The sequence below is a fragment of the Anabrus simplex genome, chromosome 14, assembly GCF_040414725.1.
Source record: "Anabrus simplex isolate iqAnaSimp1 chromosome 14, ASM4041472v1, whole genome shotgun sequence".
Lineage (NCBI taxonomy): Eukaryota > Metazoa > Arthropoda > Insecta > Orthoptera > Tettigoniidae > Anabrus > Anabrus simplex.
Genome location: NC_090278.1, coordinates 43,761,539 through 43,781,397, shown reverse-complemented (window position 1 = coordinate 43,781,397; position 19,859 = coordinate 43,761,539). Strand labels below are relative to the sequence as shown.

At 40.3% G+C, this 19,859-nt stretch overlaps 1 protein-coding gene across 2 annotated transcripts in view; it reads right to left on the bottom strand.

The window, feature by feature from the left end:
* Positions 1-19,859, bottom strand: part of LOC136885738 (protein Mpv17) — a 143,653-nt gene that overhangs the window by 103,243 nt on the left and 20,551 nt on the right. For both annotated transcript variants that reach the window (XM_067158475.2, XM_067158474.2), the window contains one exon: positions 13,950-14,148. In XM_067158475.2, coding sequence (XP_067014576.1) covers positions 13,950-14,138 — 189 coding nt within the window. In that variant the 5' untranslated portion in view covers positions 14,139-14,148. The remainder of the gene's footprint in view (positions 1-13,949; positions 14,149-19,859) is intronic.

The window sequence follows — 19,859 nt, the reverse complement described above, 5'->3', positions numbered from 1 at the left end:
ATGGCATAAACGCAAAAACAAAAAAACAAAAAAAAAACTGCCTAAAAGCAGAAAAGAATTTAGAAACCGAGTGGACAGCATCAAAACATTCCAGGAGAAACCACCAAAATGTAGACCCAAACTGGTCATATCTGAGAAAGAAAGGAAGATCAGAAGTTGAAGGATGATGAGGTTCTGGGAGAAGAAGAAGAAGAAGAAGAAGAAGAAGAAACCTTAAGTTCAATGCGGTCCATAGGCGGCCAAATTCGGAAACAAGAAAACAAGAAACATCATTTTATACAAATAATTTTTAAAAAGTTTTTGATAACACGGCAGTTCCAACCAAGGTTTCAAGAACATGTGAGACATGGTTTCGACAATTTAATTATGGCGATTTCAATGTGAAAGACTGGTAGACCACAAAATTGCAGGCGTTACTGGATGATGACTCAACTCAAACTCAGCAGCAATTGGCACAAACATTAAATGTGTCACAAGAAACAATCAGCAGATGTTTACGAGCAATGGGGAAGATCAATAAACTCAGTAACTGGGTCCCACATGATCTGAATGAACAGCAAATGGAAAATCGCAAAGTCACTTGTGTAATGCTGCTTCAATGCCATGAAAGAAAATCATTTCTGTACCAAACTGTGACGGGTGATGAAAAATGGATTTATTTTGAAAACCTTCAACACCAAGGCCGGCAAGAAGACAAGGTATTATGAACTCTTAAAGCCCGGCGAAACTGTTAATGCACAATGCTATCGCCAACAAATGATTAATTTAAATGACACACTGATTGAAAGATGACGACAATTTCCATAACAATAGGCCACTCGTGATATTTTTTTACAAACATGATCAATGTGTGTTTCCCAGTTCAATTTGGCATCAATATGAAAACCCAAAAATTTGACTGACTGACTTTCAATATCTTTGGATAATCTTAGTGTGAGAAATTGAGTTTTATCCTGATTGCACAACAGCCTATTGGATGAAAACCGATGCACTGCAGTTGCAAGAGCTTCCTGCGACATTTGATTCAAACCCGAGATGCTCTGGTGTTTTGTAATTAACGGTGTATCGTCCACATATGATATAAGAGCATGGGCTATGACATTTTGCGGTAAATCATTGACTGCCAGAATGAATAAAAGTGGACTGAGGACAGAGCCCTGTGGCACACCTGTTGTAACTTTCTTCAAAGTGGAATACCTACTTTTAAATGAGACAAACTGATATCTGTTATTTAAGTATGACTTAATTATGTTCAGGGAGGGATACTCGACACCACGCATCTCAAGCTTTCCAAGTAAAATTTCATGATTAATATAATCAAAAGCTTTACTTAGATCACATAACACCAAAGAGATCACCTGCTTGTTTTCAAAAGCTGTTAATATCTGATTAACAAACTGACAGTCGGATAGGAGATTGTAAGGTTCAAAATAGTTGCTAAGTTGATTGTTCAAAAGTGATTCAAATATTTTAGAAATTATTGGAAATTTGGTTACAATCAGGGCATCCTTTAGATCTCCATATATGGTTCCAGTTTGCCATATCTTGTCAATGAGCTTGAGTATGCGGTGAGCTAGTGATGTGTTCCCTTTCTTGAAGAGCTCAGCAGGAAGTCTATCCATGGCTTGTTATTCTTGAGTCGACTGGTGGCAATTTTCACTTCTAATGGACTGGGAGCTTCATTGAGGTGGCTCTGAGGAATTTGGATAAAGATGATGTCAACAATTTGTGTGTCCCTCTTCAGTAGTTCTTCAAAATGTTCTTTCCAGCGGGAGTTGTTGGAGTTTGTGTGTCTAAGAAATCCAGTATCATCTTTCGATTTTATGGGATTTATTCCATGGTGAGATGGACCACATTGGACTTTTGCATTTTCATGCATTTGCCATCTGGAGGTAGATTTAGGGTTACTTTACCACTAGACTTTAAATGCTTTCCTTCTTGTTTTTGTGAGAGACTAAGTCATTCTCATCAAACCAATCTGCTTCCCCCCCCCCTTGTGAAACCAGCCGATTCTTCACAGGCTGAGAGCACTGTGCTGACTTGACCATTTGCCAATGGTCTTCGACATTCTGTGGATAATTCTCAGGCAGCTTTTCATCAAGGAGTTGGTGTAATTTTGATTTAATTCTATCATCTTTTGGCTACTCAATGTTCACCCTATATCTGATATGCTTTCTCTGCTTCCTGTGCTTCTGATTAACTTGTAGAGCCATAACAGACCATATCAGTCCAGCACTTATCAAAGCCTTTGTGATGAATACGTCACGTTTATCTCGGGCACGCACAAGCACATAATTGATTAGATGCCAGTGTTTTGATATGGGGTGATGCTTGCCATGAAGTCAGATTTGTTCTTTTGTTGGAAGAATGTGTTCATGATTACAAGGTTGTGTTCAGAACATTTGATTAGGAGAAGAGTTCCATTAGAGTTGCTTGTACCGACACCTTTTTACAGATTATACCAGACCATAATGCTGAATCCCTGCCAGCTTGGGCATTGAAGTTTCCTGACTGTGGTATATTTTTTAGAAGCACATCGAGTTGGGAATAGAATTCTTCCTTCTGGTCATCATCGGAGGTGACAGTCGGAGCGTATGCACTAATTATTGTAACTTGCTGGTTATTAGTGAGCTTAAGGGGAAGGGTCATGAGCCTTTCATTTATACCACAAGGGAGCTCACCAAAATGATCAGCAATTTTATTCTTGATAGCAAAACCAACTCCACGGATACATTCGAATTCTTCCATTTCCAAAGGAAGCCCTGTTTCACCGAGTGCCGCAATGCCAATGCTGAACAATCGCTGTTCGTATTTGTTGTCGATTATCCGTGTCACTGTCCATCAGAGTACGTATGTTCCAATAGAAAAATTCATTCTTACTTTGATTCAACCGCAATTGGTGTACCCTCCGGACGCGGCTATCCAGTCGGGTGGTGTTTAACCCTCCTCCCAATTCAGAGCAAGCAGAGTAGATCCTGAACAGGCCTGCTTAGTCATGAATACAGCATACGAATTGCTCTACAGCCCATTCTCGAGCAAAGCGAAGGTCACACATTCGCCACCTGCGTACTGGTTTGTTGCTAGGAGCAGCCTGATAATGTGTGTGAAGAGATGGTACACCTGTGCGTGGCATCTATTAGTGGAAATGTGGTTGCACACCAACAGACACATGATCCTTGACAGTAACAGAATCCTTGCCCAGCGGCATAGCAACGACGAAGATTGGAGGTCCCGAACGGCTGCCTTCCCAGGCGGTGGAGCTACATTAGTTGCTCATGCGTCTGGTCCGCCACTGAGGTCTTCTATACAGTTCATCCTCATTTAGAGGTAGTTTCCCACCTCTAAAGCAATAGAGTGCCCTAAGTTCCATCCGCTCCTCCGCATTCCAAAGACGCCATTGGCATGACAGAGAGGGAGGGGTCCTTATCCTGGAAGTCACTCGGTCGCTAGAGCCTCATCAGTTTAAAGCCGAGTGCACCGTGTGCAGGTGAGGTTCACATTTGAGTAGAAGATTTCCACTCCTTACACTTGAACCGTCTGATTTTAGTGTTGCGTGGCCCACTTGTATCACCCGTGTTCTCTGATTATGGAGTCCAACTCTCAACTGACTTGCTCCTGCACGATCAACATTTCACAGTTTTTTAACTTTAATCACGCTTTCTAAAAAACATTTTAATTAACATATCATTTTGTGTCTCTCCTATGTTTTTACATGTCTTACTGAGGATGATCCAGTGCCAGGTCGAAACAATCATGTCTATTTATGTGTGAACTTTTGTCTTAATTGGACGTAAAAAATATATCATCGTTGCCGGGACAAAACCTCCTATGTGAAATATTTTAGCTTAGAACTTTGACCGGTAAGGTTCTGTCATCTAAGGTGCAATATTGTTTGCATATTGTCAAGGCATTCTCGCTCTTCATAACGTATGTGCTGTGGGTCAGTACATCTCCAAAAATATTATCACATAGGAGGTTTCGTCCCGGCAACGACGATATAGTATTGACTAGGAGGATTAAAATAGTTTTTGTACAATTTTGTAAGATGATTGTTAAGGCGCTGAAGTCTAAACAGCCGGACACTGAGGTTAGCCAGTTCAAGTCCTGTTGGTCAAAAAAAAAATTTCACCGTCAGAATGTTGGCCGGCAGGGTAGGGGAGGTGGTGGAATACAATTTCTGATCACTAGACTGTGTGCCAAAAGCCTGGATTAAATTCCAAACCTCTCCACAGTGCTCATATGGAGTGAGGGCATATGATGCTGTTGATGGCGATTCGTCCATTGGATGGTGACATTAAGCCTTGAGCAGACCCCTTGGTGCTATTCGAGAGGAGTAGGCTATGGGCCAGCACTGAGTTTCACCCTCTCCCTACTATCATATATCACCGAGCTCGATAGCTGCAGTCGCTTAAATGCGGCCAGTATCCAGTAATCGGGAGATAGTGGGTTCGAGCCCCACTGTCGGCAGCCCTGAAGATGGTTTTCCGTGGTTTCCCATTTTCACACCAGGCAAATGCCGGGGCTGTACCTTAATTAAGGCCACGGCCGCTTCCTTCCACATCCTAGGCCTTTCCTCTCCCATCGTCGCCATAAGACATATCTGTGTCGGTGCGACGTAAAACAAAATAGCAAAAAAAAAAAAAAACTATCATATATCAGGTCATTCATTTCATCTCATTAACTCCTCTGATGAGGTTGACCTCAGGAAGGGCACCTGGTCATACCTGACCCTGTACAGAAACGGGACAAGGGTTGGACAAACACTTCTAATGTGTTATACATTTATTTTAATGGTTACCTCAAGACCTTCAACAATTCAGGATTCATGAACTTTTTTAAACAAGGGAACTGAACCCTATGGTTCTTCTACATAACACACATGCTGTACCTCTAATGTTCTTTTGTTTTGTTAGACTAAGTTTTATGCATTTTTTTGGATATTGTTTAACTTTTATAGTGCCAGGCGGCCGATCTATAGACCATGCGAGCAGCTGCTAAAAATGACTGGGGCTGATCTATCAGCCATGTTTTGCTTTTGCCTATAACTTCATTCGCTGCTGCACAATAGCAGCATAAGCAATACCAATGGAAAGATGGAAATATCGATAACGTGCGATATCGATATCTCCGACTCAGGTAAGAATAATTGATAGTAGCTCTGATAGTGAATGCAAAGTGACATATTTCCTCACATTCTGTTGATAGTTTTAACAGTGATTAGGAGGAAGTTACAGGTGACACAGATAATTCGCTTAATACTGGAGGTCATTGTGTATGCATAATTTTGTAAAAGATTTGTCATTCCCAAAAGCTACTATCAAGAATTACATAAAACTTTAGTTTCTTGTTCAAAATTAAGTGAATATTCTCAAATTACCCGTGACAAAAATACACTTCATAAGTAAAAAATTAGGTCAAAATTTAAATGTTTCAAAATATTATAAAAAATTCAAACATTTTTTAATTAACCCTTAATCGGGGGTGTAGCGGTCTAAACGACCGACCTCTAAAAGTTTTGGTCAGGGAATCCGTCTGAAGATCAGCTATGCCCCCCCTCCTCCAGACTATCTCCCCCAAGGGATCATCTAGCCACCTGATAGGGTGGCCCCTCCTCAGACACCCGGTAGACAGGAAGGTAGATGTTCGAGTCAGTCTGCGGTCTTTTACACCGTTACGCCCGTTAGTGTAACTTGTGTCTCGGTCATTGTGACCAGTACACGCCCGGCTGCGTTTTACTAGATTCGTTTAGTTTCGTGTGCATATACATCTCAATATGGATCCTGCTGAAGAGGAAGTATCCGATTGATAGAGAGTGTTGAAAAGAAAGAAAGTGAAAGAATAACTGCATTTGTGAAAGACAGAGACAAAGTAATAGGATGCCTATTGGAAGAAGTTGATGAGGCAGCAGAAGATACTTCCAGACAGCAGCCACAAAGTGATGATGAAAGTGAAACTGACAATCTTCAGGTTACTGACCATGATACAAATAGTGAGCTATCTGGTGATGACGGATCCGGTGCTGGTGTTTCTGAAGTGAATTTGACAGGCAAGGACGGTAAGACAGAATTGCGTGCGCACCCAACATTCGCAACGACTGGTCGTGGACCAGTAACACGCCTTACAGGGCCTAATGGTTTAGCCAGGAATATTAAAACTCCAATTTAAACCTGGGAGCTATTTTTTCCAGACGATATTGTACAAAAGATTGTCGACTATACCAATATTTGGTTAAAACAATGACAATAATTCTTCAGTGTGTTCACATAAAGAAAATAGTGCAAAACTGAACTTGAATATGAACTCAAATATACGTAAAATATTGTATTGTATTGTATAATTCCTCCTCTGCGAACCATGTGACCTTGCCGCGGTGGGGAGGCTTGCGTGTCCCAATGATGCAGATAGCCGAACCGCAGGTGCAACCATATCGGATGGGTATCTGTTGAGAGACCAGACTAACGAATGGTTCATCGAAAGGGGGGTAGCAGCCTTTCGGTAGTTGCAAGGGCGGCAGTCTAGATGATTGACTGATACGGCCTTGTAATAATACTCAACATGGCTTAGCTGTGTTGATACTGCTACACGGCTGAAAGCAACGGGAAACTACAGCCGTAACTACCTCCCGAGGACATGCAGCTCTCTCTGTATGAATGATGTACTGATGATGGCTTCCTCCCGGGTAAAATATTCCGGAGGTAAACTAGTCCCCCATTCGGATCTCCGGGTGGGGACTACACGAGAGGGGGCGATCATCAGGAAGAAGGATACTGACATTCTGCGAGTCGGAGCGTGGAATGTTAGAAGTTTGAATCGTTGTGGTAGGTTAGAGAATCTGAAAAGGGAGATGGATAGACTAAAGTTAGATGTAGTTGGTATAAGTGAAGTACGTTGGCAGGAAGAACAAGATTTTTGGTCAGGCGACTACCGAATTATCAACACGAAATCAAACAGGGGAAATGCAGGAGTTGGTTTAATAATGAATAAGAAAATAGGGCAGCGGATAAGCTACTACGACCAGCATAGTGAAAGAATTATTGTTGTCAAGATAGACACCAAACCAATGCCCACCACAATAGTGCAGGTCTATATGCCTACTAGTTCAGCGGATGATGAAGAAATCGAAAGAATATATGAGGAGATAGAAGATTTAATTCAATATGTAAAAGGTGACGAGAATCTAATTGTGATGGGAGACTGGAATGCAGTGGTAGGCCAAGGAAGAGAAGGTAGTACAGTAGGAGAATTCGGATTGGGACAAAGGAACGAAAGAGGAAGTCGGCTGGTTGAATTCTGCACTGATCATAATTTAGTCCTTGCCAATACTTGGTTCAAACACCACAAACGACGGCTGTATACGTGGACGAGACCTGGAGACACTGGAAGGTATCAAATAGACTTCATTATGATTAGGCAGAGATTCAGAAACCAGGTGTTGGATTGCAAAACTTTCCCAGGAGCAGACGTGGACTCTGACCACAACTTGTTGGTCATGAAATGCCATCTGAAGTTGAAGAAATTGAAGAAAGGAAAGAATGCAAAAAGATGGGATCTAGACAAGTTGAAAGAAAAGAGTGTGAGAGATTGTTTCAAGGAACATGTTGCACAAGGACTAAATGAAAAGGCTGAAGGAAACACAATAGAGGAAGAGTGGAGAGTCATGAAAAATGAAGTCAGTAGGGCGGCTGAAGAAATGTTAGGAAGGAAGAAAAGATCAACTAAGAATCAGTGGATAACTCAGGAGATACTAGACCTGATTGATGAACGACGAAAATACAAGAATGCTAGAAATGAAGAGGGCAGAAAAGAATACAGGCGATTAAAGAATCAAGTGGATAGAAAGTGCAAGGTAGCTAAGGAAGAATGGCTGAAGAAGTGCAAGGATGTCGAAGACTGTATGGTCTTGGGAAAGGTAGATGCTGCATACAGGAAAATCAAGGAAACCTTTGGAGAAAGGAAATCTAGGTGCATGAATATTAAGAGCTCAGATGGAAAGCCACTTCTAGGGAAAGAAGACAAAGCAGAAAGATGGCAGGAGCATATCCAACAGTTGTATCAAGGTAAAGATATAGATAATTTGGTTCTGGAACATGAAGAGGCTGTTGATGCTGATGAAATGGGAGACCCAGTTTTGAGGTCAGAGTTTGACAGAGCTGTGAGTGACCTAAATAGGAACAAGGCACCTGGAATTGATGATATTCCCTCTGAACTACTGACTGCCTTAGGAGAAAACAGCATGGTAAGGTTATTTCATTTAGTGTGCAGGATGTATGAGACAGGAGAAGTCCCATCCGATTTTCGGCAGAATGTTGTTATACCTATTCCCAAGAAAGCCGGTGCTGACAGGTGTGAAAACTACCGCACCATTAGTTTAGTATCTCATGCCTGCAAAATTTTAACACGTATTATTTACAGAAGAATGGAAAAACAAGTTGAAGCTGAGTTGGGAGAAGATCAATTTGGTTTCAGGAGAAATGTAGGAACACGTGAAGCAATCCTGACTTTACGTCTGATCTTAGAGGATCGAATCAAGAAGGACAAGCCCACGTACATGGCATTCGTAGATCTAGAAAAGGCATTCGATAATGTTGATTGGAACAAGCTATTTATGATTCTGAGGATGATAGGGATCAGATACCGAGAACAAAGAATTATATACAACCTGTATAAAAATCAGTCTGCAGTGATAAGAATCGAGGGCTTTGAAAAAGAAGCAGCAATCCAGAAAGGAGTGAGGCAAGGCTGCAGTTTGTCCCCTCTCCTTTTCAATGTTTACATAGAACAGGCAGTAAAGGAAATCAAAGAGAAATTTGGAAAGGGAATCACAGTCCAAGGAGAGGAAATCAAAACCTTGAGATTTGCCGATGATATTGTTATTTTATCTGAGACTGCAGAAGATCTCGAGAAGTTGCTGAATGGTATGGATGAAGTCTTGGGTAAGGAGTACAAGATGAAAATAAATAAGTCCAAAACAAAAGTAATGGAGTGCAGTCGAACGAAGGCAGGTGATGTAGGAAATATTAGATTAGGAAACGAAGTCTTAAAGGAAGTAGATGAATATTGTTACTTGGGTAGTAAAGTAACTAACGATGGCAGAAGTAAGGAGGACATAAAATGCAGACTAGCACAAGCAAGGAAGAGCTTTCTTAAGAAAAGAAATTTGCTCACTTCAAACATTGATATCGGAATTAGAAAGATGTTTTTGAAGACTTTCGTGTGGAGCGTGGCATTGTATGGAAGTGAAACATGGACGATAACTAGCTCAGAAAGAAAGAGAATAGAAGCTTTTGAAATGTGGTGTTACAGAAGAATGCTGAAGGTGAGATGGATAGATCGAATCACGAATGAAGAGATACTGAATCGAATTGGTGAGAGGAGATCGATTTGGCTAAATTTGAAGAGAAGAAGAGATAGAATGATAGGACACATCTTAAGACACCCAGGACTTGTTCAGTTGGTTTTTGAAGGAAGTGTAGGTGGTAAGAACGGTAGGGGTAGACCAAGGTATGAATATGACAAACAGATTAGAGCAGATGTAGGATGCAATAGTTACGTAGAAATGAAAAGGTTAGCACAGGATAGGGTGGCATGGAGGCCTGCATCAAACCAGTCTATGGACTGATGACTCAAACACATTGTATAATTCTCTCATATACATATTTTTCACAAAGGTGGCTGTTATGGTGTAAAATTAGAATTTTTTATCATTTGAAATACAAATTTTTCTGAAAAAAACGGTGTTTTAATTTATGATTAATTATGCCAGAAATATTACAGTGACAATGGATGAAGGGGAGTATAAATATATAACTAGTTCAAACAACTTCCATTTTACAAACCAGAAACAATAAATAGAACGGAAAGTTATTTTTCAAAGCTTTCAAAATGTATTTGTAAATCAACTCAATTTTCAACAAGTTTTTATTTTTCTAATGCGGTCATTGAGTATGTAAAAATGTTTTAAATATTATCTAAATAAAAGTAAACTTACTTGCAACAGTATTAAACTTCAACATTTTTATTAGATTCCAAGGCCGTACAGTAAATTATGAAAATAATCGCTGCGGTCTAAAAGACCGTGCGCACCCGAGAGTGTTCGTCGGAAGAGCGCGCCCAATTGAGGGTTAAGAATATGAAACTCGATTGCAATTATAGTGACACTTGTGTGTTCTCTATTCACCTGTGTGCTGTGAAACAAAGAACTGGGATTTACCTCCAAAAATGTAAGTAGAAGAATGTCTTGGCATTCTTAGTACAACCACTACATTATAGCCTGGCATCAAAGGGGTTAAGGTTTTTTGTGCTAATTTATTCCTTAAAATTTTCTTCACGTCTGTTATTGAAGACGGTACCACGGGTACAGAAACTGGTCTAACAGTATGAAATAAATATTTCTACTTGTATATTGAAGTGTTAATTAGGTGGAACACTTCCCCGAATTTTCTTTAATGTATATACCAGCAGCACTTGAGACATAATAGATTCCCTAAATACCTAGGAGTTACCTTAGATAGGACACTCTCCTTTAGACAACACCTTCGTAACGTCCAATCCAAAGTAAGAACTCGCAACAACGTAATCCAAAAATTATGTGGTACTGAACTCCTGTTTGGCTGAATAGCCCTCACACCTACCTCATAGACACGCAGCTCAACACCATGATGAGTCTCGTCACTGGCACAATAAGGTCTACACCCACATATTGTCTACCTATTCTCAGCCATATCTCCCCACCAGATCTTCGACGTAAAAACGCTCTCCTCAGGGAATTGAAGAAATTAATAAATAATCCCCAATTACCAATACATGACGACATCACCGATGTTCATCTGAATCGTCTAAGGTCCCGAAATCCACCAATAAGAACTGCAATAGAACTTAAGAATACCAACTTCAATATTACAAAGGAATGGCAGGGAAAACAACATACTAGGCCTAAGTCAACTTTGCCACACAGAGGTTCGTCACTACCACCTGGATTTGAGCTTCCTCGGAAAACCTGGTCTACTCTTCACAGAATACGATCAGGCCATGGTAACTGTGCAGATTTCCACTACAAGTGGAAAAGAATTCCTGCGCCTATCTGCGAATGTGGTGCCTCTAAGCAGACCATCCTGCACGTTATCAGCGAAAGTGTAAAAAGAAAGTACAGTGGTGATATCAGCGACTTTGCTCATGCGCATCCGAAGACAGTTAACTATATAAATAACCTGGATATAAATATATAGTATGTTCTTCAAAATCATTGTGTGTTGTATCTCCAAAGCTATACGCATACTTGCCAACTTTTAGAAACCAAAAATAGGAAGATATTTTAATTCTTGGATTCCATCACATATATTCCACCATGGTCTAGGTGAAAAAATATCAAGATAAAAGGCATACATATCTACAGTTACAATGCAAATTGACCATTAAATTTAAACTCTTACACTACCAAAACATAAAAATGGTTACAAGAAAATGTACCTAATCATTCTAATTTATGACACATAAACGAATAATATTTATGTCACACCGATACACGCAACAAAATGCATAATACCGTATTTTCTCGCGTAAATAACGTACTTTTTTTAAAATGAAAAATACAGGCGAAAATTTTGGATGCATAAATTATTCAAGGTATTCAGATATTTACAATTCATTTATATTTAAAAGATACATCAAATATAATATAAGGACAATTGGTTCAACTCGTTTGCCGTTATCGTCATTTGGTGTAAAATTCCGGCGTGAGATTTTTTCTGAAAAGTCAAATAGGGTACATCAGGTAAGCTAGACACGTGATTTTGAAGTACCGACACTGCAAAATATTCTTCCCATTACGAGCTGACAATACAACCCGAACTGAAATAAACATGAACAAATAAAAGTACAATTCATGTAATGTCACAACAATGACATACCGGCAAAAAAAAAAAAACTGTCCAACACGAGAAGAGCCGGGCATCGATAGAGGGACCCTGCTACATTACCCCAAACCGTTCGTATCCTATCTTGTACGAGTGACGTGTCCATCCACCCTTCTTCTTGAATACGAACGTGGATCATTCGCGGAAATTTTGCTTTAGACATTGTTTTTTGTTTTAGAACAATGTAAGGTGCAAGCTTTCTGCCATCAGCTGTTACAGCAAGCATTGCAGTACATCGTTGTTTTTTGCTTACGGTAGCGCGTACGATAACACTGTATGTTCCTTTCTTATCAATAATTCGACTTTGTGGCATATGCAACTGATTGGCGTCTGACCTGTGGTTCCTGTAAGGGAGATCAAATATTCCTTCACTTTACGCTTCTCAATCACAAAGCGATGAAAATGATTTAAATCATTCGTCATTTTTTGGCATGATGAAGTTCTCTGTCGAAGAGGAAGTCCATTTCTCTCCATAAAATTAATCAAGCCTCGGCTAACCTTCAAATCCGAGACACTGATTCCATGTGCAGCGGTTATTTCACATTCTTTAAAATACTGCATTTCGTGAGAAATGGCTTATCCAACGTTGCGTAACAAAATCATATATTTAAGCAGATCCTCCTCTACTTGCGGAGACTTGCCGCTTTTTGGTCCGCGAAATGCTCTGCGCGACTTGTTGGCCGTTTGAAGTGCGCTGCTGTTACCGCGGTAACGCACGTTTCACTTGCTGCCAGCTGCCCTGTTCCCGTATGTTTCGGCGTAACTGACCACCGCGAGTTAGTATGATGCAGTATTACTCGAATACTGTGGAATGACAAACAATTTTGATATCACAAAATGTCCCGTACCCAAAAAACTTGTAAAACTTGTGCAGTGAGATTACCTGTCGGCTAATAATAGCACGTTGCCCTGTATTTGGAACGCCCGCTTTCGCAATAGGAAGCCTGCTACTTGAGTAGTTGACATCTTTATTTCGAAACTCACCCGGAGCTGCGTGACGGATGTTCGAAGTTGTGGGTGCGTCAAATACGTGAACATTTCTTTTTCACCACTTTGGACCCAAAAATATTGGGATGCGTACATTATGCAAGGGCGTTAATTACGCAAGAGAATACGGTAGTTTCTTTATCAGACAGTAAAATGAACGGAAATTAATAGGTATCTCTGAACACTTGGAGATAATGTTTGTTATATTTTTTGGCCATAACGAGAAAATAAAGTAACTGAAACTGTCACCAACACAAGCCCCTTAAAAACATTCAACTCATTAAAATTATGCACTTAAATATGCGAAACTACCACATACAAAACAATTCAATATGTTCCATACATTATTAACATACAACTTTGGCAGTGGGGATGCATTGAAATGCAATAAAAAACATGTGGCCTACAACCCCGATGAAACTACGCATAGAAACGATGTAAACAGCTCGCGAACAACAATAACAAACTCATTCTTTCATCCCGGATCAACTGAGTCGCCAGCCTGTCTTGCTTGCAGGACGATTGCTGCCCCGAAACCCAGCTGTATAAAGCGCACACGCTGCTCTGGTGAGCGGGAAACACGATACATGAAGGTGCCGGACGAAACACTCACGAAATAAAGCATCAAATAAATACGCTTGAAAATGAGGTTTCGTAAATTACACAAGCACATAAGAATTTATCCTAGGAGAAGAGTATTGGCCGTACTAGAAGTTATATTGATCAAAAGTAGGAAGAAGTAAAAATAAATCGGAAAATCGGAAGACGAGTTAAAAACCGGAAAGTTTCCGGGTAAATCGGAAAGGTTGGCAGGTATGCATACGCTAAATAAATAAACCAGCAGCACATTGCTATTTTCACAGAGCAATAACACCATTTCATTCCATAGTATCTTTAAAAGCATATTAATCTGAAGATAGCGCACTGTATGACTTTTAAATGAGAATGGTCAGTTATTCTTGGTGGCCAGTTTACTCACAAAAGAGTTGAGGCTGCACAAGGAAGGGGAAGGACTGTAACATTATTACCGAGTGAAACTTGTTGACTCACCAGGACACACAGACCAAGAGCCGAATAACCTATAAGCCGCTGTCTGTCCAGCTCTCTGAATGTCTTCTTCTCAATTGCGGTCTGGGCAATGATGTCTCCAGCTCCCATCAAGAGCCCGGTCTGTATGGCCTGCACTCCAAAAGGATGGCGCCGTAGCACCTCCTGATACGCCCTGAACAGAATCTTCATTGAAACAATCCTGCAACATCAGAAAGCTTGTACAGCCATGGTAATAGGTGGTAGACACCCCAGAGATAAATAAAAATACAGCTGAAATATGATGTAAACCTTAACAATATATGACACTATCATAATAACAGAAACCTTCCTAAACAGAGGAATATACTATAAAAGGATTCTATGGAATCCACTCTTTTGCCTGCCATACCTTAGGTAGATCAAAAGGAGGTGTTTCCCATGTTCCTTAAACCTTTTCTAGGATTAATAAAGGATAAGAGGTGAAAACACAATTATAATTCATACATACATACATACATTATCATTATAGACTGTTATGCCTTTCAGCGTTCAGTCTGCAAGCCTCTGTGAATTTACTAAACGTTGCCACAATCCTCGATTTGCAACTAGTGTTGTGGCCTCATTTAGTTCTATACCTCTTATCTTTATATCGTTAGAAACTGAGTCTAACCATCGTCGTCTTGGTCGACCGCCACTTCTCTTACCCTCCATAGCAGAGTCCATTATTCTCCTAGGTAACCTATCCTCCTCCATTCGCCTCACGTGACCCCACCACCGAAGACGGTTTATGCGTACAGCTTCATCCACTGAGTTCATTCCAAAATTAGCCTTTATATCCTCATTCCGAGTACCCTGTTTGTACCAGCCATCATTCTTGCTACTTTCATGTCTGTTACCGTTCACTTATGAATAAGATATCCTGAGTCCACCCAGCTTTTGCTCCCGTAAAGCAAAGTTGGTCTGAAAACAGACCGATGTAAAGATAGTTTCGTCTGGGAGCTCACTTCCTTCTTACAGAATACTGTTGATCGCAATTGCGAGCTCACTGCATTAGCTTTACGACACCTTGATTCAATCTCACTTACTATATTACCACCCTGGGAGAACACACAACCTAAATACCTGAAATTATCGAGCTGTTCTAGCTTTGTATCACCAATCTGACATTCAATTCTGTTGAATTTCTTACCTACTGACATCAATTTAGTCTTCGAGAGGCTAATTTTCATACCATACTCACTGCACCTATTTTCAAGTTCCACGATATTAGACTGCAGGCTTTCGGCACAACCTGCCATTAAGACCAAGTCATCAGCATAGGCCAGACTGCTTACTACATTTCCACCTAACTGAATCCCTCCCTGCCATTCTATACCTTTCAGCAGATGATCCATGTAAACTGCGAACAGCAAAGGTGAAAGATTACAGCCTTGTCTAACCCCTGTAAGTACCCTGAACCAAGAACTCATTCTACCATCAATTCTCACTGAAGCCCAATTGTCAACATAAATGCCTTTGATTGCTTTTAATAATTTACATTTAATTCCATAGTCCCCCAATATGGCGAACATCTTTTCCCTCGGTACCCTGTCATATGCTTTCTCTAGATCTACGAAACAAACACAAATGCCTATTCCTCTCGTAGCATTTTTCAATTACCTGGCGCATACTGAAAATCTGATCCTGACAGCCTCTCGGTGGTCTGAAACCACACTGGTTTTCATCCAACTTCCTCTCAACGACTGATCGCACCCTCCCTTCCACGATGCCAGTGAATACTTTGCCTGGTATAATAATCAATGAGATACCTCGATAGTTGTTGCAATCCTTCCTGTTCCCTTGCTTATAGGTAGGTGCAATTACTGCTTTTGCCCTATATGAAGGTACCTTACCAACACTCCATGCTAATTTTACTACTCTATGAAGCCATTTCATCCCTGCCTTCCCACTATAATTCACCAATTCAGGTCTAATTTCATCTATTCCTGCTGCCTTATGACAATGGAGTTTATTTACCATCCTTTCCACTTCCTCAAGCATAATTTCACCAACATCATTTTCCTCCACCCCATGAGCTTGGCAGTTCACAACACCACCAGGATGATTTCCTTTAACATTCAGAAGATGTTCAAAATATTCCCTCCACCTCTCCAGTGATTCCCTGGGATCTATTATGAGTTCACCTGAATTACTCAAAACACTGTTCATTTCCTTTTTCCCTCCCTTCCTAAGATTCTTTATTACTGTCCAGAAAGGTTTCCCTGCTGCTTGACCTAGCCTTTCCAGGTTGTTACCAAAATCTTCCCACGACTTCTTTTTGGATCCAAAACTATTTGTTTCGCTCTGTTTCTTTCATCTACATACAAATCCCTGTCTGCCTCAGCTCTTGTTTGGAGCCATTTCTGATAAGCCTTCTTTTTACGTTTACAAGCTGCTCTCACTTCATCATTCCACCAAGATGTTCGCCTTTTCCCATCTTTACACACAGTTGTTCCTAGGCATTCCCTAGCTGTTTCTACTACAGCATCCCTGTATGCCACCCATTCACTTTCTATATCCGGAACCTGCTTACTGTCTACTGTTCAAAACTTCTCACTAATCATATCCATGTACTTCTGTCTAATTTCCTCGTCCAGGAGATTTTCTACCCTTATTAGTTTACAGACAGATTTCACTTTCTCTACCCTAGGCCTAGAGATACTTAGTTTACTACAGATCAGATAGTGGTCTGTATCATCGAAAAATCCCTGGAAAACTCGTACATTCCTAACAGATTTCCTGAATTCGAAGTCTGTTAAGATATAGTCTATTATGGATCTGGTACCCCTAGCCTCCCATGTGTAGCGATGAATAGCCTTATGCTTGAAGAATGTATTCCTAACAGCTATACCCATACTAGCACAGAAGTCCAGCAAACGCTTCCCATTTTCTTTAGCTTCCATATCTTCCCCACATTTACCAATCACCCTTTTGTATCCTTCAGTTATATTTCCAACTCTCGCAATGAACTCGCCCATTAGCACTACTCTATCCTTGCTGTTGACCCTGACCACAATGTCACTCAATGCTTCATAAAACTTGTCAACGTCATCCTCATCTGCACCCTCACATGGTGAATACACGGACACAATTCTAGTCCTAATTCCTCCAACTGACAAATCTACCCACATCATTCGCTCATTTACATGCCTAACAGAAACTATGTTGCGTGCAATGGTATTCCTGATAAACAGCCCTACCCCAGACCCTGCCCTTCCCTTTCTAACACCCGTCAAGTACACTTTATAATCTCCTATCTCTTCCTCGTTATCTCCCCTTACCCGAATATCACTTACTCCTAGCACATCCAGATGCATCCTCTTTGCTCACTCAGCCAGTTCTACTTTCTTTCTTCCATAAGCCCCATTAATATTGATAGCTCCCCATCGAATTCCATTTTGTTCGCCAAGTTATTTCCAAGGAGTCCCTCGCCTGTCAAATGGGAGTGGGACTCCGTTACTCCCATAGGTCCGAGGCTTGCTTAAAAGGTTCTGAGCTCTGTAAATTCATGAAGCAGGATGCTACCCTACTTGCACAGAGTCCAAGTGAGGATCCCTCCTCTAACGGGTTATGGACCACCGGTGGATTGTATAGTCCTAGCCGCCTGAGCACAAGGAGGGCCAGGACTCAGAATATGTCCGAGATGCCCACACCCATTCCATAGCAACTGGTATCCCGACTATCAGGACCACTTACTAGGCCACTCAGCCGTTCCCCATGGTTCACGAACTAGGACGTGACTACAGTAACCCACAAACATGAACCATAATTATAATTAAAACAAATTATATTACAATAATAGGCATATATGCTCAAACTCAGATGACTGTAGAAGATGTCATTGAACAAATAACGGAAGCTTTAACACGAACGATGATTGATAAACAAGTCATTTTTGTAGGTGATCTCAATGCACAAAATGATCAACTGAGCCATAAAACAGATCTAATCCTGGATACATTAGAAGAAAGAGGGTATAGTCTAATTAACAAGCCTGGCATGTTAACATACATAGCGCAATAGACTTTCTATTATTCAGAGGAGAAGGCATAAAGGTAATTAAACAGAAAGCACTTTGGACATCAGCAATAAGAAAACATAAACCAGTTATAACAACTTTTGATTTTAGTCAACCACTATCTTCAATCAACCTTGTGGCAACCAGAATATCCAGGAAATTCAATTTGGAAATATTGAAAGAAAATTTGGGGAAAATAGAAAAAGCAATACCTCTAATACAGCAAAATCAAATAACAGAAGCAGTAGAACTATGCACGACAACTTCACAATCGTGTCAAACACATTAAAGGAAGGAAATCGCAACCATGGTTTGACAAAGAATGCTATGATAAATGGAAGAAGACCAATCAACACTACATCAAACCAAAACCACATATCAAAAACATGATTTATCATTATACGTCCATCAAAGAAAGTCATACAAAATTTTAATTAAACAGAAAAAAGCATACATCTAAGTGCCAGAAGACAAGCGGAACTCGCTCAAAAAGATCCCATCATAGTGCTCAGAAAACCAAGACCACCTACAATATAAGGAATTTCCATGGACCCATGGGAAAATCATTTTGACACCATTCTAAACATGAAACATAACGACACAGCATATAAATATTATGCTACGGAAACAACAGAAAATATCACCCCAATAACGGGGGAGAAAATATATCATGAGCTAACTAAAGAAAAGAACAATGCTTCAGGAACATCTTAAAGATCTGATGGAAGATTATTGGATAGAATACATGATTGCGAACAGGAAGAACAGTCGAGAACATCAACAATAAAAGGAAACCTGTAACTCAGACTTTACACAGCCCTTGAAAACACTTCCTTCAAAATATTCATGGAAATTTTAAACAGCAGGCTTACTGATGAAGTAGATATCCTGATACCAGAAAACCAATTTGGTTTCAGAAAGTGAACTGCTTACTAGAACATGTTCAAGATACAATACGACACCCAGGAAGAAAATATTTTGTAGTCTTCATAGATTACAGAAAAGAGTTTGATTTCGTAAATGGGGAAACACTCATCCGAAAACTCAGTCTGCTGATTGGCGAAGCACACATTCAGACATCTTAAATTACAATTTCAGCCAAATATCTGATGATATCACCTTATCCAAGAGTTTAATCAAACTAATGGTGTTCTACAAGGAGATTTGATTAGACCATTATTGTTCAATGTCGTGACAGCGGACATTACAAATATCATTAAGGACAGTCCAGTAATACTTCTAGTCTATGCAGATGGGCTCAAGACAGAAGAGCTCCAGAAGGTACTGAAATGTCGTATGGCTTTTAGTGCCGGGATATCCCACGACGGGTTCGGCTCGCCAGGTGCAGGTCTTTCTATTTGACACCCGTAGGTGACCTGCGCGTCGTGATGAGGATGAAATGATGATGAAGACAACACATACACCCAGCCCCCGTGCCACTGGAATTAACCAATTAAGGTTAAAATCCCCGACCCGGCCGGGAATCGAACCCGGGACCCTCTGAACCGGCTGACCGTTCAGCCAACGAGACAGAGAAGAGCTCCAGAAGGTACTAAAACTCACTTCATGGGCCCTAAAAAAAATGACTTACAAATAAATCATGACAACACTAAACAAACAACTTTCAGAAGATGTGGTAAACTCTCACCAAAAGATACACTGACCCTTCAAAATAAACCTCTAGAAGTAGTACCACAATTCAAACATCTCGGAGTTACTCTTCAAACAACAACAACAACTGTTACAAGTGAAATATGTAATGCGAGTGGAATGTACTTTTTTGAAATGCAATATGATGTTTTATTTTTATTGACCTAACCTGTACTGTATAATGTTGTAACATAGGCATTTGTAAATAGTAGAATTCTGTCTAT